This window comes from Mya arenaria, chromosome 5, assembly GCF_026914265.1.
Source record: "Mya arenaria isolate MELC-2E11 chromosome 5, ASM2691426v1".
Classification (NCBI taxonomy): domain Eukaryota; kingdom Metazoa; phylum Mollusca; class Bivalvia; order Myida; family Myidae; genus Mya; species Mya arenaria.
Window position 1 is genome coordinate 51,068,054 of NC_069126.1, and position 15,247 is coordinate 51,083,300.

The 15,247-nt window shown below is 31.7% G+C and overlaps 1 protein-coding gene across 5 annotated transcripts in view; it reads left to right on the forward strand.

Annotated features, from left to right (window-relative positions):
• Positions 1–14,993, forward strand: part of LOC128233767 (uncharacterized) — a 52,944-nt gene extending 37,951 nt beyond the window's left edge. For 4 of the 5 annotated variants that reach the window (XM_052947611.1, XM_052947613.1, XM_052947612.1 and 1 more), the window contains 2 exons: positions 9,236–9,359; positions 10,171–14,993. In XM_052947611.1, the coding sequence (XP_052803571.1) occupies positions 9,236–9,359; positions 10,171–10,300 (254 nt within the window). In that variant the 3' untranslated portion in view covers positions 10,301–14,993. Of the gene's footprint in view, positions 1–9,235; positions 9,361–10,170 lie in introns of those variants that run through there. The other variant, XM_052947616.1, reaches the window with a different exon arrangement.
• The last annotated feature ends 254 nt before the right edge of the window (positions 14,994–15,247 follow it).

The window sequence follows — 15,247 nt, forward strand, 5'->3', positions numbered from 1 at the left end:
CCGTTATAAAATGCGATAGGAATTTAAGACTAATATAATTATGATGATCAGATTCATTGTTTTGACCAATTTGAGAGATTTTCATAAGTTAATATGCTATTACTTTACATTGGAACAATTCTGTCAACGTTAATATACCACAGCTCCAACCGTGGAAAACACGCGCACAATATTGCACCAACCCTCTCTGTAAATTTTATTGACGTAATTCAGTCAGCGACTGGGTGTCTGAGCAAATAGCGCTAAAATAAGTGGCAAACAAGCGTATCGTTGGTCGTAGCAATGTACCAAGTGTTGACATAATGCACTCAATTGTTGGGTATTCTAAATACAGCAAACGTTATGATTGGTCGACGTTGAGATCAGGAAAATCATCTATAGTTTTGCACTCGATTTTGCAGCGTTTAAATCAGAGGTTAGATTTAGCATTGTCGAACCTCTAATAAATAAGAATGAGCTTTATGCCACTTGGGCAGAACTATCTAAGGTTGCCAGACAGCTTTAATTTTACAAATGACAAAGGGCAAGGTTGCCACTCTTCTTCAATTTTAAAAATGACAAAGGGCAATAAAGAACATAGTTAACTAACATTTTGCTGTAAAGACGTATGTTCTTCGTAGAATAAATTATGATTACAAAAAAGGGACAATAAAATTTGTTAAAATTCAAAATTTTTTTCGTTAAAATACGGTAGCAGTTTAATAAAGCTGGAAATCATAATTTCTCTTTTTATTGATAATTGTACTATGCTTTAGATCTTGACTTTGTTTTAGTTTATACAATGACTTAATAAATACACGGCAACACAAAGCCGGGGCTTAACACCATGCTTTATCTATCCTTAATTATAATGCTATTCACTTATACTGCATGCTAGTTAATAAACGTCGCTTTTTACAACATAGCACAAAACAGCTGCATTTCCAAGTAATTTTCAAAACTTTGGTTGTGGGTGTTTTAGATATTACTCATTCCCACAGAATATTGCTAGTTCTCCAGCACATTTAGCACTCTGAATAAATACTTGTCTTTAAAATGCATTACTAAATTATTGTAAACAAGTGTTAAATCATATATTATTTTCAAATTACTTTTGATGTTATGTAGTTAAACTACTTGAGACTTAGATTGAGATTTAACTTCAGTACCCTTCCCTAAATTTGCCACAAATTGGACGTGGAAAATGGGTGGCAGTTGGTGGAGTATTGGAACGGGTGGCACTTGGTGTAAAACGATGAAAAAAAAGAAGAAAATGGGACTTTGATCTAATTTTTCACCATTTTCCACCATATGCCACCCCAACGTGGCAGTTGGTGGAGTATTGGAACGTTTTCCACCAAATGCCACGTGGCAATTTTTTTTCACCAAATGCCACCCCAACGTGGCAGTTGGTGGAGTATTAGAACGTTATCCACCAATTGCCACGTGGCAGTTGGTGGCAAATTTTTCACCAAATGCCACCTCAACGTGGCAGTTGGTGGAGTATTGGAACAATTTTCCACCAATTTTCCATCAAATGCCACGTTCAGTTTCTTTGATCTTTTTTTCCCCAAATGCCATGCCAATGTGGCACTTGGTGGAAATTACGTGGCACTTGGTGGAAAAAATCATGGGATTATGAAGTACGCATACAACAACCTAAGAACAAAAACACAGCAATTCTTTGCAGTCATTTAGTTTCATATGTACACAAAATTACGAAGGATCACAGTTGATGGTGAAGAGCTGTCTACATTTCTACGTTTGGAAAAATCCTGAAAACAGTTTTAGTATTGACATGATAAATATTAATAAAATGACAACATTAAAAACATACTCTTAATTATGTTTCTTCAGCTTTGGGCCTAGCCAGATTAATACCAAGTATTACAACAAAATGATATACCATAACCAAATATAGAATCCAGCCTCAAACATTGAATCATTGCAAATATGTTTTACAAGAGCACTTGTCTGTTGTATTAGCAATGACAATACAGGTACAAAGTTAATTAAACTACCGGTTTTGGTATTTTGAATATTGAAATGTCAATAACCTGTTTCTTTTCTTTAGTGATGCTCATCCGGTGGTTTTCTGCAAGTTTGGCTATACTTCTTCTGCTATAGAAGTCCTCTATTCATATTTCTTTCTGAAAAAGCGATAATTTTAATAAATCTGTTCAATATAACAGGGTTGGCCTCACAGAAGAATGTTAATTGTTCTACAATTTGTTCTACAAATGTCTTTGGAAACTTGTGTACACCAAGATTCACTTGAATATCTTTATTTTTTTCAAAATCATGCAGCCAACAACATCAATAACACCAAGGCTTTGTCAATACCTCAACAATTTTTATTAAAAACACACACACCCTTTAGATCATATACATCTACATCTTTTCTTGTCTGGCATTTAATATTGTTTATCTCACCCTTTATAGCACTTAGCACTTTTAAATAAGTATTAGCAAATAAAATATGATAAAACTATGAGGTCAGTCTTCATTTTAAGTTATTGTAATATTCAAATATTTACCAAAAAGGTCTTAGAATCTTTTCCAAGTACATTGTCATCGTTATGGGGGGTTTTGTCTGAAAAATAAGTATAACATTTCTTTATACATCTTCAACTGCATTGTACAAATTGAATGATACTTTTTAAACTTAGTACATTCCTTGACTGTGTATTTTTCAATTCTTTTGGAATAAAGTGAAACATACTTGTCAGTACATGCATAAAGCTTATCTCTTAGTCAAACTTTAAACAAAGACAAAGAGCCTATAATATGTGTAAAAATAAAATAAAATGATAAGTCATGATCTTTTTTGGTTGTTAATATGATAAAAAAACAGTTACCTTATAATCAATCCATTTTATTAAACAAAACTGCAAAAAAAAATCTCACTATTCAAAGTTCCAAACAATTAATGCTAGTAACTGTCAAAAGATTCAAATATTTTGAGATTTTCCAGCAGAGAGGTCATTCCGAGTTTAAATCAAACATTAATGGGATCCCTGCACCTTTGGGGAAATAGCAACAGAGCACATGTACACAGAAAACTTAGTTTAACTCATCATTATCATGATCATGATAATCATCATCACATTGTTGTTGTTGTCATCATCATCATCATCATCAATAACAACATGTTGTTGTTGTTGTTGTCACCACCACCACAATCATCATGATCACTATCACCACCACCACAATCATCATAATCACCACAATCATCATATTCACCAACACCACAATGAACTACCAACAACACCACAATTGTCAACATCAGCCACCACCACCACCACAATCATCATAATCACTACCACCACAATCATCATAATTACCACCACCATCATAATCATCATCAATAGAACCACCAACATCATAATCATCATTAATAGAACCACCAACATCATAATCATCATCAATAGAACCAGCAATATCGTAATCACCATTAATAGAACCACCAACATGATAAACAGTAGTAGGAAATGTAGTTAAAGTATTAGTGGGAGAAATTCCCCAAAATAGTATTACCAGTTAGTTTTAAATAGTAGCATATGTATTGATACTAAAACAGCAGCATGAACAGCAGTTGTCGTAAATGCTATTCTTATTCCATGATGATAAGTAATGGTTCCATTTTACAGAACTCTTGAGATTTTCTAAGTCTTTTTTCACCAAATGCCACCCAAAAAATTAACTAAGTTCAGTTTTTCACCAACTGCCATATGAAAAATTAACTAAGTCCAACTTTTTCACCAAGTGCCACATGAAAAAAAACTGAGTTCAATTTTACACCAACTGCCAACTCCAGTTGGGTGGAAATTTCATGGCAGTTGGTGGAATTCTTGATATTCCACCAAGTGCCACCCATTTTCCACCAAGTGCCACCCATTTTCCACCAAATGCCACCCAAATCCATGGCATTTGGTGGAAGTTGGTGGCAAATTTAGGGAAGGGAATTTCGTGATACTGGGATCGGATGGTGATTGAGGCATCATGAAAAACGCATCATGATAGTTGAAGCAGTCAAGTCAGATGCAATTTTATGCAACTAATTTATCATGTTGAAAGATATTCACATAAATATTGGTTATTTTTTTGTTATTTTGAAATTTGTGTAATATTTCCTTCGTTTTAAGCGTGTTTTATGAATGCTATCAGATGAAAGTTATCTGTCTAAATAATCGAAATAAACTCATAATCATCTATTAAAAACAAGTTGAAGGAAGAAATTGTGTTGATTAAATAATAAAACTTAAGCCTGTTAACCTTAGAAAGTTTCGATATATTAAGGCATTATTCTGGCATTTAAAAATAATAATAAAAGTAATCTAAACATAAAGAAAAAAATATCAAAAAAAAATAAAATAAAAAAAAAACTGCCAAAGGGGTTGGGACTGAACATTTCAATTAATTTGGAAAAAGTGGCAAAAAAGGTGTTTTACACCCCAGTTTGAGTGGAATTAGCAGTTACAGTTAGTTAATATTGTCATTGATTTTGTCAAGGTTACTTTTATTTGTCAGTTATGGGTCAATTTAAGAATGAAGAGTTAAGAATAAATAGTTGATTTTAAATTAGTTGATGAATTGGCCTCATTAAGTACTGCAATTATGATATCGGAATTTATAAATATATCTATGCAAAATATGCAATCAACTTTTTTCATTAGATATAACAGTGAAATGTCAGTGTGGTTTCATTTCAATTGGGGAACTTGATATGAACACATCTTTCATGTTTTTGTATATGTATAGAAAAATGCCTGTTTAATGAAAATAAAGTTGTTTTAGCAAAACTTTAGTGCTAAACTTCACACTAGTTGTGTTGATTTTATTTAAATGTAGATATTTTAGTTGAAGTTGATGTTTTTCTCAAGTGATTGTTGTTTATTTCAAGGCTGGATTTCAAAACAATTTTAAGACGAGGTTGCAAAACGCTGGATTGTATGTCTGTACAAGAAATCGAGCAAAATATAAATGTCTTTCTATTGTATGGTATTTAATCAGGTTGTGCGTATATAAGTCTAGTTGTGGAACTAGTGGTTAATGTGTCCATTTGTCGCCAAAGAGGTTGTGTGTTCGAAACCACCAGAAGTGTCTTTCAAGCAGCCTCTTGAAATGGACACTAGTAGCAGTTTCTATAAAAAAAACGATTTAAGACTGATTCAATATTTAGCTAATCAGCCTTCCTCACAATCGTCCTTAAAGTGACACTCTTATTCAAAATCAATATATACACACGTATAACAAACATAAATTATGACTGATAAACCTTCAACTTCTTACTAAATAATGCATTTATGGAAACTATTAATTACTGATAACACGATTGTAGCCGTGTATTTAATAGCAGAAAGCGCAAAAAAATTAAATGATTGGTGAATGCTTAAAGATTTACTGTGGTCTACTATAGTCCCATAAGGTAGACATACCGTGTTTTATGCTCATTTCTTTCACATTTTACTTTGTACCCTTCATAAGAACCATCGTTTTCGACATTTATTCATCCTCATTGGAATATTGAAACAATATTATTAATTGTGGTAAATCTTTTTTTGGAGTATAAGTGCATCTTTAAATAAACAGTATAACCAAATTGCTCAAATATAAGGAGTAAACTGACAAAAGGAAGAACAATAATTCGATAAGTCAAAGAACTGACTGCAAAAGTGTATGTGAATTTGTAGAGGTACACAAACATACATGCCAGTAAGGTTTTGAAACCTCACTTTCAAAGGAAATGCATACATCTATAAGCAATTATATCCGCTTGCGTGCCCTTATTGTGTGCCTATGGAGATGGTACTAAAAATAAAAGATAGATAGTCTGCAATACATCATAAATGCCTGAAAGCACCAGAGAAAGGATATTGGATACTGAAATAATTACTTTGTCAGCCTTATGTGTGTCTTTTAACATTAAAGGGAGTTGAATGTACCTTTATAGTATTCAGGACTGAAAGAGACTTGTTTATGAAAGTGACACTATTTGCTGCCTGCTTCATATTTTCAAGTATTAGTACATGTATTAAGTAGTCTTTTCCAAGAACATTATTGTACCGGAGTATGTTGTTCTAGTAATGATGTTATTATTGAACTGTTCTAAGTTTCTCCCTTTTGAATTTTTTATTATTATTATTTAAAACCCATTGCAACAATTGCTTGTCATGCTTTTATTCAAGCTTATACACTCTACTTAACACCAATGCCTCCAACATAAATAATTAACTTAATCTGCATGGATGTGTTGTCAATATATGACAGTCCATCTATTTCTGATGACATTTACGGCATATATATATATATATATATATATATATATATATATATATATATATATATATATATATATATATATATATATATATATATATACATATTTATATCTCATATATATTTTCATCATTGTAATTGGCTTTACATTTGGAAGCTTAAATCAACAGTTTATCATGATCTTTGTTATGTGGTGTCACCTTGTACCTATTTATTTGTTTACTGATTGTATATAGATAGTAAACAATTGTTTTAGATTATAGTGTGAAAAATATGTTGCTTTCGAAACAGACTATTCTAATGCAACATATAATTTGTAATTCTGTAACCTGAAGTTTAATATCACTAAAATATTTTGATATACTTGACTAACAACAAACTGTTAAACCTTTAAGTTATATATTTACAGCAAATTATGGAATAACATTATTTTACAGATATATTGCAGAATTATGTTAGGTTGTTAAAACAACCATGACCATTATTAGGGTGGTTAAATCACTTGCAAATACCAATTTTAAATAGTTTAAATTTACATTATTCATTATTCATGGCTTTACAATTTTTGTTCATAGAGCTTTTAATTGAAAGTGTGTGTCATATGCGTTTTACAATTGTGTTTATTTGAATTGCAACTTATCTATTATTAATATACAATGTAGGTAAAAAAATAATTTGAATGAACTTAAGTTTTACAACTGCCAGTACTTACCTACGGTGACGATTTTGTTGACACATGGAAAAAAAGAAATTTTGTTAGCCAGAATTATCATCTAAAATAACGGGAAACAGAATGGAGAAAAGCGGGCGATAAGGAAACTGAAACTTGATCGTACTATCTTTCAGCATTTTATCATGAACATTTCTGAATATGGGTCCCTTTCGGTCAAAAACTAGGTCAAATCAGGTCAGGTCAGATTATTTGTCTGCATAATATCATGCACTGCATAATATCTTTAATATAAATAATAAAGGGTCAAAATATCTATCCCTGTCTTAATTTTAAATCTTTCAGAACATTTTAAGAATATTTGTGCGATGAATTCGTGTCATCTGGGGTCAAAAACTAGGTCTCAGGGTCAGATCATTAAGGAAAAGCTGATGTATTATAGAATGTTCACAATGACTTGGTATTTTCTCCAATAAAAAAACAACTTTATCTCGATCTTGATCACGTTATTTGTAAGATAAGTATGTATATGGGTGTTCTTAGTTATTTTTTAGCTCAAATCTTAGGTTTGCAATATTGCATCGGAAAATAAAAAAAAAATCCCGCTTTAATGCAGCGTTTCCGCATATGCGTCTTCTTTTATCAGCTTTTTTATGTTATTAAAATGTATAAGTTGTTTTTAATAACTCATAAGTTTCATACCGCAAAATATGATCAACACTTTGTTGAAACACCAATTTTGTATTGTTAATGGGTTTTTTCATGTGTGACTGATAATGGCCAACAGCGCAAACGTGTGGAAATGTAAATATTTAACAAGACAATTTATATTAATGGCAGGGTGGACTAGATCTAGTTTCGGGGTGGGGGTGGGGTATTTTATTCAAACAAAATGCATTCATTATATACTGAAAAAGCTTGGAGCATTATTGTTTGCCATCTTTTACTGATGAGTATGATATGTTTACTAGACAGGCAGAATGGACACACACTTATTATAACATTTACAGACAACAAAATGTAAAAAAGATTCAGAAAGGTTGATTTTATTAATATACCAGTAAGCATATTTGTTTTGATTCTTTAGTATTGTGTGTAACACTTCTATGAATACTTTGCCTGTGAATTGTTCATTTGTTTATGTATGGAATGTTTAATGAAATGTTTTGTTTGAATCTGGATTATTAAGAAGCTGAACTCAAAATATGAAACCGTTATCTTTAAAACATAAAAACAGACCTTACTATCGAGATACTTAGTCTACAACAATTGCATGTATAGAACAATAGACAGGAAACGCTACAGAAATAACAAAACTAGGAAAATCAATTAAGAAGGGAAGTGATAACAGAGCATTACAATTAAACACATTGTTTCTTACTGTTACATCTGGCAGCCAACAAATGTTATCTCACACAATTAAACAATACCTACTTTTTTCGGAAAACAAACAAAATGTCAGTATTAAACTTTTAAACTTATCTTTATTCCATGAAAACATTAAATGTTGTTAAATCTCAATAACAACTTGAACGGATATTACTTTTGCCCTGTCCGTTAGTCAATTGGTCAGTCAATCAGTCAATATGTACGTAGAATGCAGGTTGGTCATGATCAGTAGATCACCCCTATAGACTTTAATATCAGTAGGTCAAAAGTCAATGTCGCTGTGACCTTGAGGTGTTAAAGCGTTTTCCGCTCAATATCTGAAGATCCTTTTGGTCCAGGAACTTCATATTTTTTATGAGAAGTCGCCATGACTAGTAGATGACCCCTTTTTGGTGTTGAGGCCAGTAAGTCAAAGGTCAAGTTCGCGGTGACCTTAAGTTAAAGAACGCTTTCTACTTGATGACTAAAGAACACTTGGGCAAAGGAACTTCATACTTGGTATGTTAGTTTGTCATGATTATCTGTTGACCCCCATTGATTATGTTGTCTGTCAATTTTGAGGTAAAGGTCACGGTAACCTTCAGTTAAAAAACTATTTGTTGGTCACCAGTTTGTGCGTCACACTTCGTTTCCGCTCAATAACTATATAATGCCTGGACCCAGGAACTTAATACTTGGATCCAGGAATTTCATACTTGGTATGCAGGTAGGTCATACCCAGTAGATGACTGTTGGATTGTCTCCAGTCCAAAAATACAAATTGCATGTCCATCATTGAATATTGATCAGCTACGACCAGACTATTGGGGAGACGAGCGCTTTTTCGAAAATCAATTTCTGGTCATTCTTAGGTCCAGCTGGACGAGAACATATTCGGATCATTATAAAATACTATAAAAAAACAAAACTTTACAACAGGGAATAATGGTGGAGGGGCATTGCGGCGCAATTTGACACATCCAAGAGTGGATTTTAAGCCTGCGACTGCCAATGCTTCAATCCACCAACCTGACAACAAGCAGCAGGAAGTTGATAGGCACAGGTTCGTATAGTAACTTAATATTACTTTAATGTACTTTTTATTTGTAAATGTTGTTGGGATTGCCTCTAAACTATAGAAATATTTTGATATTTAAGCAATAACATTTATGTTGTCAGCCTCTTGGTACAAAGCATGATTCTTGACCAAAACCATTTAGACAGGGTCTGCAAAACATCCCATCCTGGACATAAGTCCCATAAATGTTTGTGAGTATGGACACACGTTTATCACCACGATATAACGTTTTCACAAATGATTACTGTATGTCAATGAGTGTTACCTACTTAACAAATTCGCTTTGAGTGTCAAAATGATTTGGGATTTTTGTCCACCATTTCAAAATGATCTGGAATGTTTTGCCCACGCTGTCAAAATGAAGTGTGCGGTTTTTTGTCCAATAAGTCAAAAATGACATGGGAGTCTTTGTCCATTGTGCGTTTTGTCCTGCATTCCCAATTATTTGACTTGAAGTGTTGAATTGGGGCCATTAGAACGCCACAGGGCATATCCTTGTTTAGAATAAACATGACCCTTGGGAATCTTAAAAAAAGGGTTGATTGTTGATTTTCAAGTGAGTGATTCAGAGCAACTGTTGCCCTCTTTCATATCTTATATGGAATTTAAGACCAATATGATCAAGCATATTTATTTAATTTAAATAAAACACAACACAATTGAATAAAGTACCTTTTAATTTTCAAGTACACAGTGACAAATAAATATGTACTTATGTTTATGATTAATTTCATTTACTGTCTCACGTTGAGGCATTTTAATAGCACGTTGAATACTATATGCTGTTGTTTTTCAGGCCGCCGCCTAAATTGCCCCCAGTTGGAGGACATCAAAAACATGGGAGGGGGCTATCCGCAAATATTGGGGACATAAACGATCATATGCCAGCAGGAGACAAGAAGAAATTACCACCCCTGATAACATAACGAAGCGAAAAGATTGATCAGACTAGCTAGCTAAGTGACGATGGTTTTTGATTAGTGGAAAGCTAGTAAGTTGTTGCCTTATGTAATATAACTTATGATTGTCATTTTTTACATATACATAGCAAGAAACTATAAATACATTATATTTAAAAAATAAAGCTTACTATGACGTATTTGCTTTCTAGCTAAATAATAAATACATTTTAAATTATAGAGTATAAGCAAAGAAATTATTTTGAACCAATTATAAATTCTAAAGCTGACTTGAATATTGTTTTATTTGAGTTGTTAAAAGTCATGTAAAAGTTGTTATTTTTTATTGTACCAATTTAAAATTTAATCTGGGGTTGTTTACATTCAATGTTTCGTTCTTACAATCTTTATACAACACCTCGAACAAAAATAGTTTTGGACAAAACACCTTATGTCATTAACATATTATGATATTAAATGCATATCTGAAGTATTAAGAGATTAAATGTGCCTTTACATAAAACTATATGTAATTGATATATCCCCCGACTGCTAATTTATATCGTATTTAGGAAACTACTTAAGAAAGTACTGAAGATAAACCTGTAGTTTAAGTAAACATTTACTTAATTTAGTGATAATCTTAATAAATGTAATTGTTACATACTCTTGATAAAAACAAAGTTCAAACAGCTAAACAAAAGACAAATACTTACTTTATATTTATAGCAATGAACATGGGTACAAAATCTATAATGTCACATCTTCTTTGATCATAAATTACAGGCATATTATTGATACACACTCATAATCCTCTCCTACCAATATAAAATTGTAAATTGTCATGCCATTGTGTTTATTGATTGTATGATGGCTGGATTTTGTGGAATTATTCGTCTTGTTACCAATAGTTTTTGATTCCAAAATCATTGACATGCACAGCACATTATATAAAAAGCACAATGATTATTTAAATATTGCATGGTTTGATAGACTATTTCATGTTTAGCCTTTGCCTATACTCTTACTACAATTTGATCATTTATATTATTTGTTTATTTTTGTAATATTTTCCTGGCTAAGTGTTCCATTATCTGTCCACAATATCATAGTATTCTGTACGATTATTTATTACCTTATTTAAAAAAAGTTGATTTATTATTTTAAATAAACATTGGTCTGTGCCATCCTTGCTACATAATATGCTTTAATCCTCAAGTTATGCATCAAGCCTTGTACACATGTGTATTTTTTCTTTTCTAAATATCTATTAAACGCATGCCTTACTAATGTCACTTATGGCAATTGTCCTGCCTGTTTTGTTATGATGTTTTATGGAAGTTGCTTCATGATTTCCCCTATAAGAAAATGCGATTATGATTCTTAATGAAAATAAATTCCTTGTGCTTTAAAGATTGATAGGACTAAATGTTTTTATTTCTTAAGAATACAAGTATGTTAAATTGTTTTTAAATAGAAGCGTTAATATATCTTTAATCCCAAGACAGGCCTAGAGCAATGTCTATGACCAAGTTTTTTTATGTAGATAAGGAATACTTATTACCAAGACAATAATACCATATGCAAGTAAATGTGTAGATTTAGTGTCATTTCTCATTGTATTACAATGATTATTGTGTTTGCCAGTTTATATGTATCTGATGCATTAGGTCAGGGAATAATTGCTAATAAGTTAGTGCCATAGAGTTTATATTAACAAATTACAAATAATGCATTATCAAGTATATACACAGTTGAATGTTGACTGTTTGTTTTTCCTGATTAGAGTTTATTTCTTGCTATCCATTTTGAAAATGACCGATATCTTGTTTTTATGACATTGTATAATTAGGACTTTCAATTGGAAATCTAACACAATATATTTCATCCATAATAGAATGTTTGTATATAATTCAAAGCGTTTTACAACATGTGAAGGGTATTGCATAAAATTGAATTTGAAGTTGAATGCTTTTGTTGAATGTTTTGAAACATCAAGGTTCATGTAATTCATTGTATTATTCATCCACCTATTATTGTATGTTCTTGTATTAATTCTTACTATACAGTGATATTCTTCAATTAAACAAATTTCTATATGTTTATGTTGCACTTTCAATACTGTTAAACTATGTAAAAACATTTCCTTTAAATTGTTAGTTATTTGACAATTTCTTCCTATTAGGTAAGTTTGGCATCAAAAGGAAATATTTAAAGTTATTATGTCACTCTTTAAGCAATCAAGAAGTCAAATACCTGTAATGGGAAAGAAAGCATTTGTACCTGTACTCTGAGAGTTAACCTAAAACAGATAATGGATATGTATACAATAAGCTATGGCAAATGAAATGTGCATTATTGAATGGCATCAGCTTAAAACAGTTTAGTGTAGCCAGACTTATAAATATATGTGCTGTATTCTGACAATAGGAAGTATACGTTTATGAATTAAAAATGTATTATGATGCATTTCTTTACTTGCTGATGTTACGAACTGTATTGTTATAAACATTGATCACAGCGAGTGGGGAATATTGCAATTGTTATGTGGTAAAGGACTTCTAAAGTTTCTACTCAACATTTGGTCACAATTCAAATGTATAACTGATTGGTTGTAGGATTACGATGTAATCAACATAATAATAATGTATAACACTTGTTCAGTACTTAACAAATGTATATCGCCCGATCTTGATAAAGCAGTCATTAATTAACTTGTTATGAGCTTATATGTTTAATTACGATTTTCTAGTTATGCTATTATTTTGAGCTTTTATTTAGTGTAAAGTAATGTTCCAAAGATCAACGCACAGTGTACATTAAAACATGCAAACAAACAAAGGATTGAGAAATAAAATTAACAATCAAGTGCATGCCCAATGCAATAGCTACCCTGATTATTATCCCCCGCCTATGAAATAGGGAGGGGGATATTGAAATGGCGTTGTCCGTCCGTCCTTCCGTCCGTCCGTCCTTCCTTCCGTCCGTCCGTCCTTCCTTCCGTCCGTCCGTCCGTTCGTACGTCACCTGCGTTTTCTCAGTAACTAGCCGGTAGAATTTCATGAAACTTAAAATAAATATGAACCACTATACTGGAATGATGCCCGTCCAAAAAAAAATTCGATTGGTCAATTGTCCTTGCAGTTATTGCCCTTGATTTTTTGAAAAATGCACATTCACAGCCATTTCTCAGTCACTAGCTGGCAGAATATCATGAAACTTAAAATAAATATGAATTACTATACTGGAATGATGCCTGTTCATTTTTTTTTGTATTGGTCAATTGTACTTGGAGTTATTGCCCTTGATTTTTTGAAAAACTCTCATTTACAGCCATTTTTCAGTAACTAGTTGGTAGAAATTCTTGAAACTTGAAATAAGTATGAACCAACCTACTGCGATGGTGCCTGTTTATTTATATTTTGGATTATGTAATTTCTATATGAGTTATTGCCCTTTATTTTTTGAAAAATGCACATTCACAGCCATTTCTCAGTCACTAGCTGGCAGAATTTCATGAAACTTAAAATAAATATGAATTACTATACTGGGATGATGCCTGTTCATTTTTTTTGGATTGGTCAATTGTACTTGGAGTTATTGCCCTTGATTTTTTGAAAAACTCTCATTTACAGCCATTTCTCAGTAACTAGTTGGTAGAAATTCTTGAAACTTGAAATAAATATGAACCAACATACTGCGATGATGCCTGTAAGCACAAACAAGCCATCAAGCACAAACAAGCCATCGTTGGCGGGGGATATCTTTTCACTATAAATGCTTGTTTCATTCATGAAGTAATATGATACATGTGTTGAATACCTGTCGTAAATTACGCATGCATTTTATGCTATTGATTATCAATAACTTGTGGGAATGAAGTGGGGATTTCCCTTCGATACAAGATCCAATATTGTTTTTATTTGAAGTCAGATATATGGTAAAAAATAACATTAGCTCAATGAGCTTTTTCCGGCATGAATATCAAATGATGAAACAGCGTCTATATAAAATGCTCTCCCAATTTGAACAATTTAAATCCAATTTAAAGCCCGATCAGCATCCAGCAGGTTTTATTATTGCATATTCAGGATTAAATATCAAAATTCAATAACTATTTGGCCTTTTATAAGCACTATCAGAAGACGAGATACACCCTGCCTGTAACAATATTAAACATGTTTTGCACACATTAAGTTCATACTTCCTGTTTCCTGTTTTGAAGCGTTTTTATTTTTAAACGAAATATGATATATAATTATTTATTTAGTTTATAAATGTTGAGTGCTACCATGTTTGTTTATAATGTACCATAGAGACATTAATAGTTCTCACTACATAATGTGTTTGCTATTGCCTTGTGATATTTACAATCCGGTGACATAGAAAGATGAATCCAATATGAGTTGACACAATTATTGTGATTGAATATGCAAATTTAAGTATATATAGTTTATTGTCGATTTTTATGAAAAATTAAATGTTCACTTTTAATGCTAATCAAAAGAGATATTCTTTTTGAATTTCACATGATTGCATACAATGTATTAAAATGGGCCTGGCTATTGTTTGTTTGTTTTTTAGAGTATGTTTTTTTATTATATGCCGTGCAGTTAGTATTTAACTCATTCTTATAATCACTGTGTGGTTTGTTTACATTAAATGCTTTTGTTTTTTCTTTGATTGGCATGAATAAGTATTGAATAAAAGTTTGTTTTTATTTCAATCTTGTTTTGTGTACCTTTTATTTGATTTTAGTTGCAAGAAATAGAACCTTTATAATTGATCTGATTCAACACACTCCTTATTTAGGTCATCATTTTAATTTTGACATGAGATGTCAAGAGTTTCGGAGAAGTCAAAAACTCATCGAACGACCTACATTTGAACTCACAAATGTTAACTTGTAAAATAAGTTTATTTACTTTTCTTTTTCTATTTCACACAACACGTTTGCATTTGGAAAGAAAATAT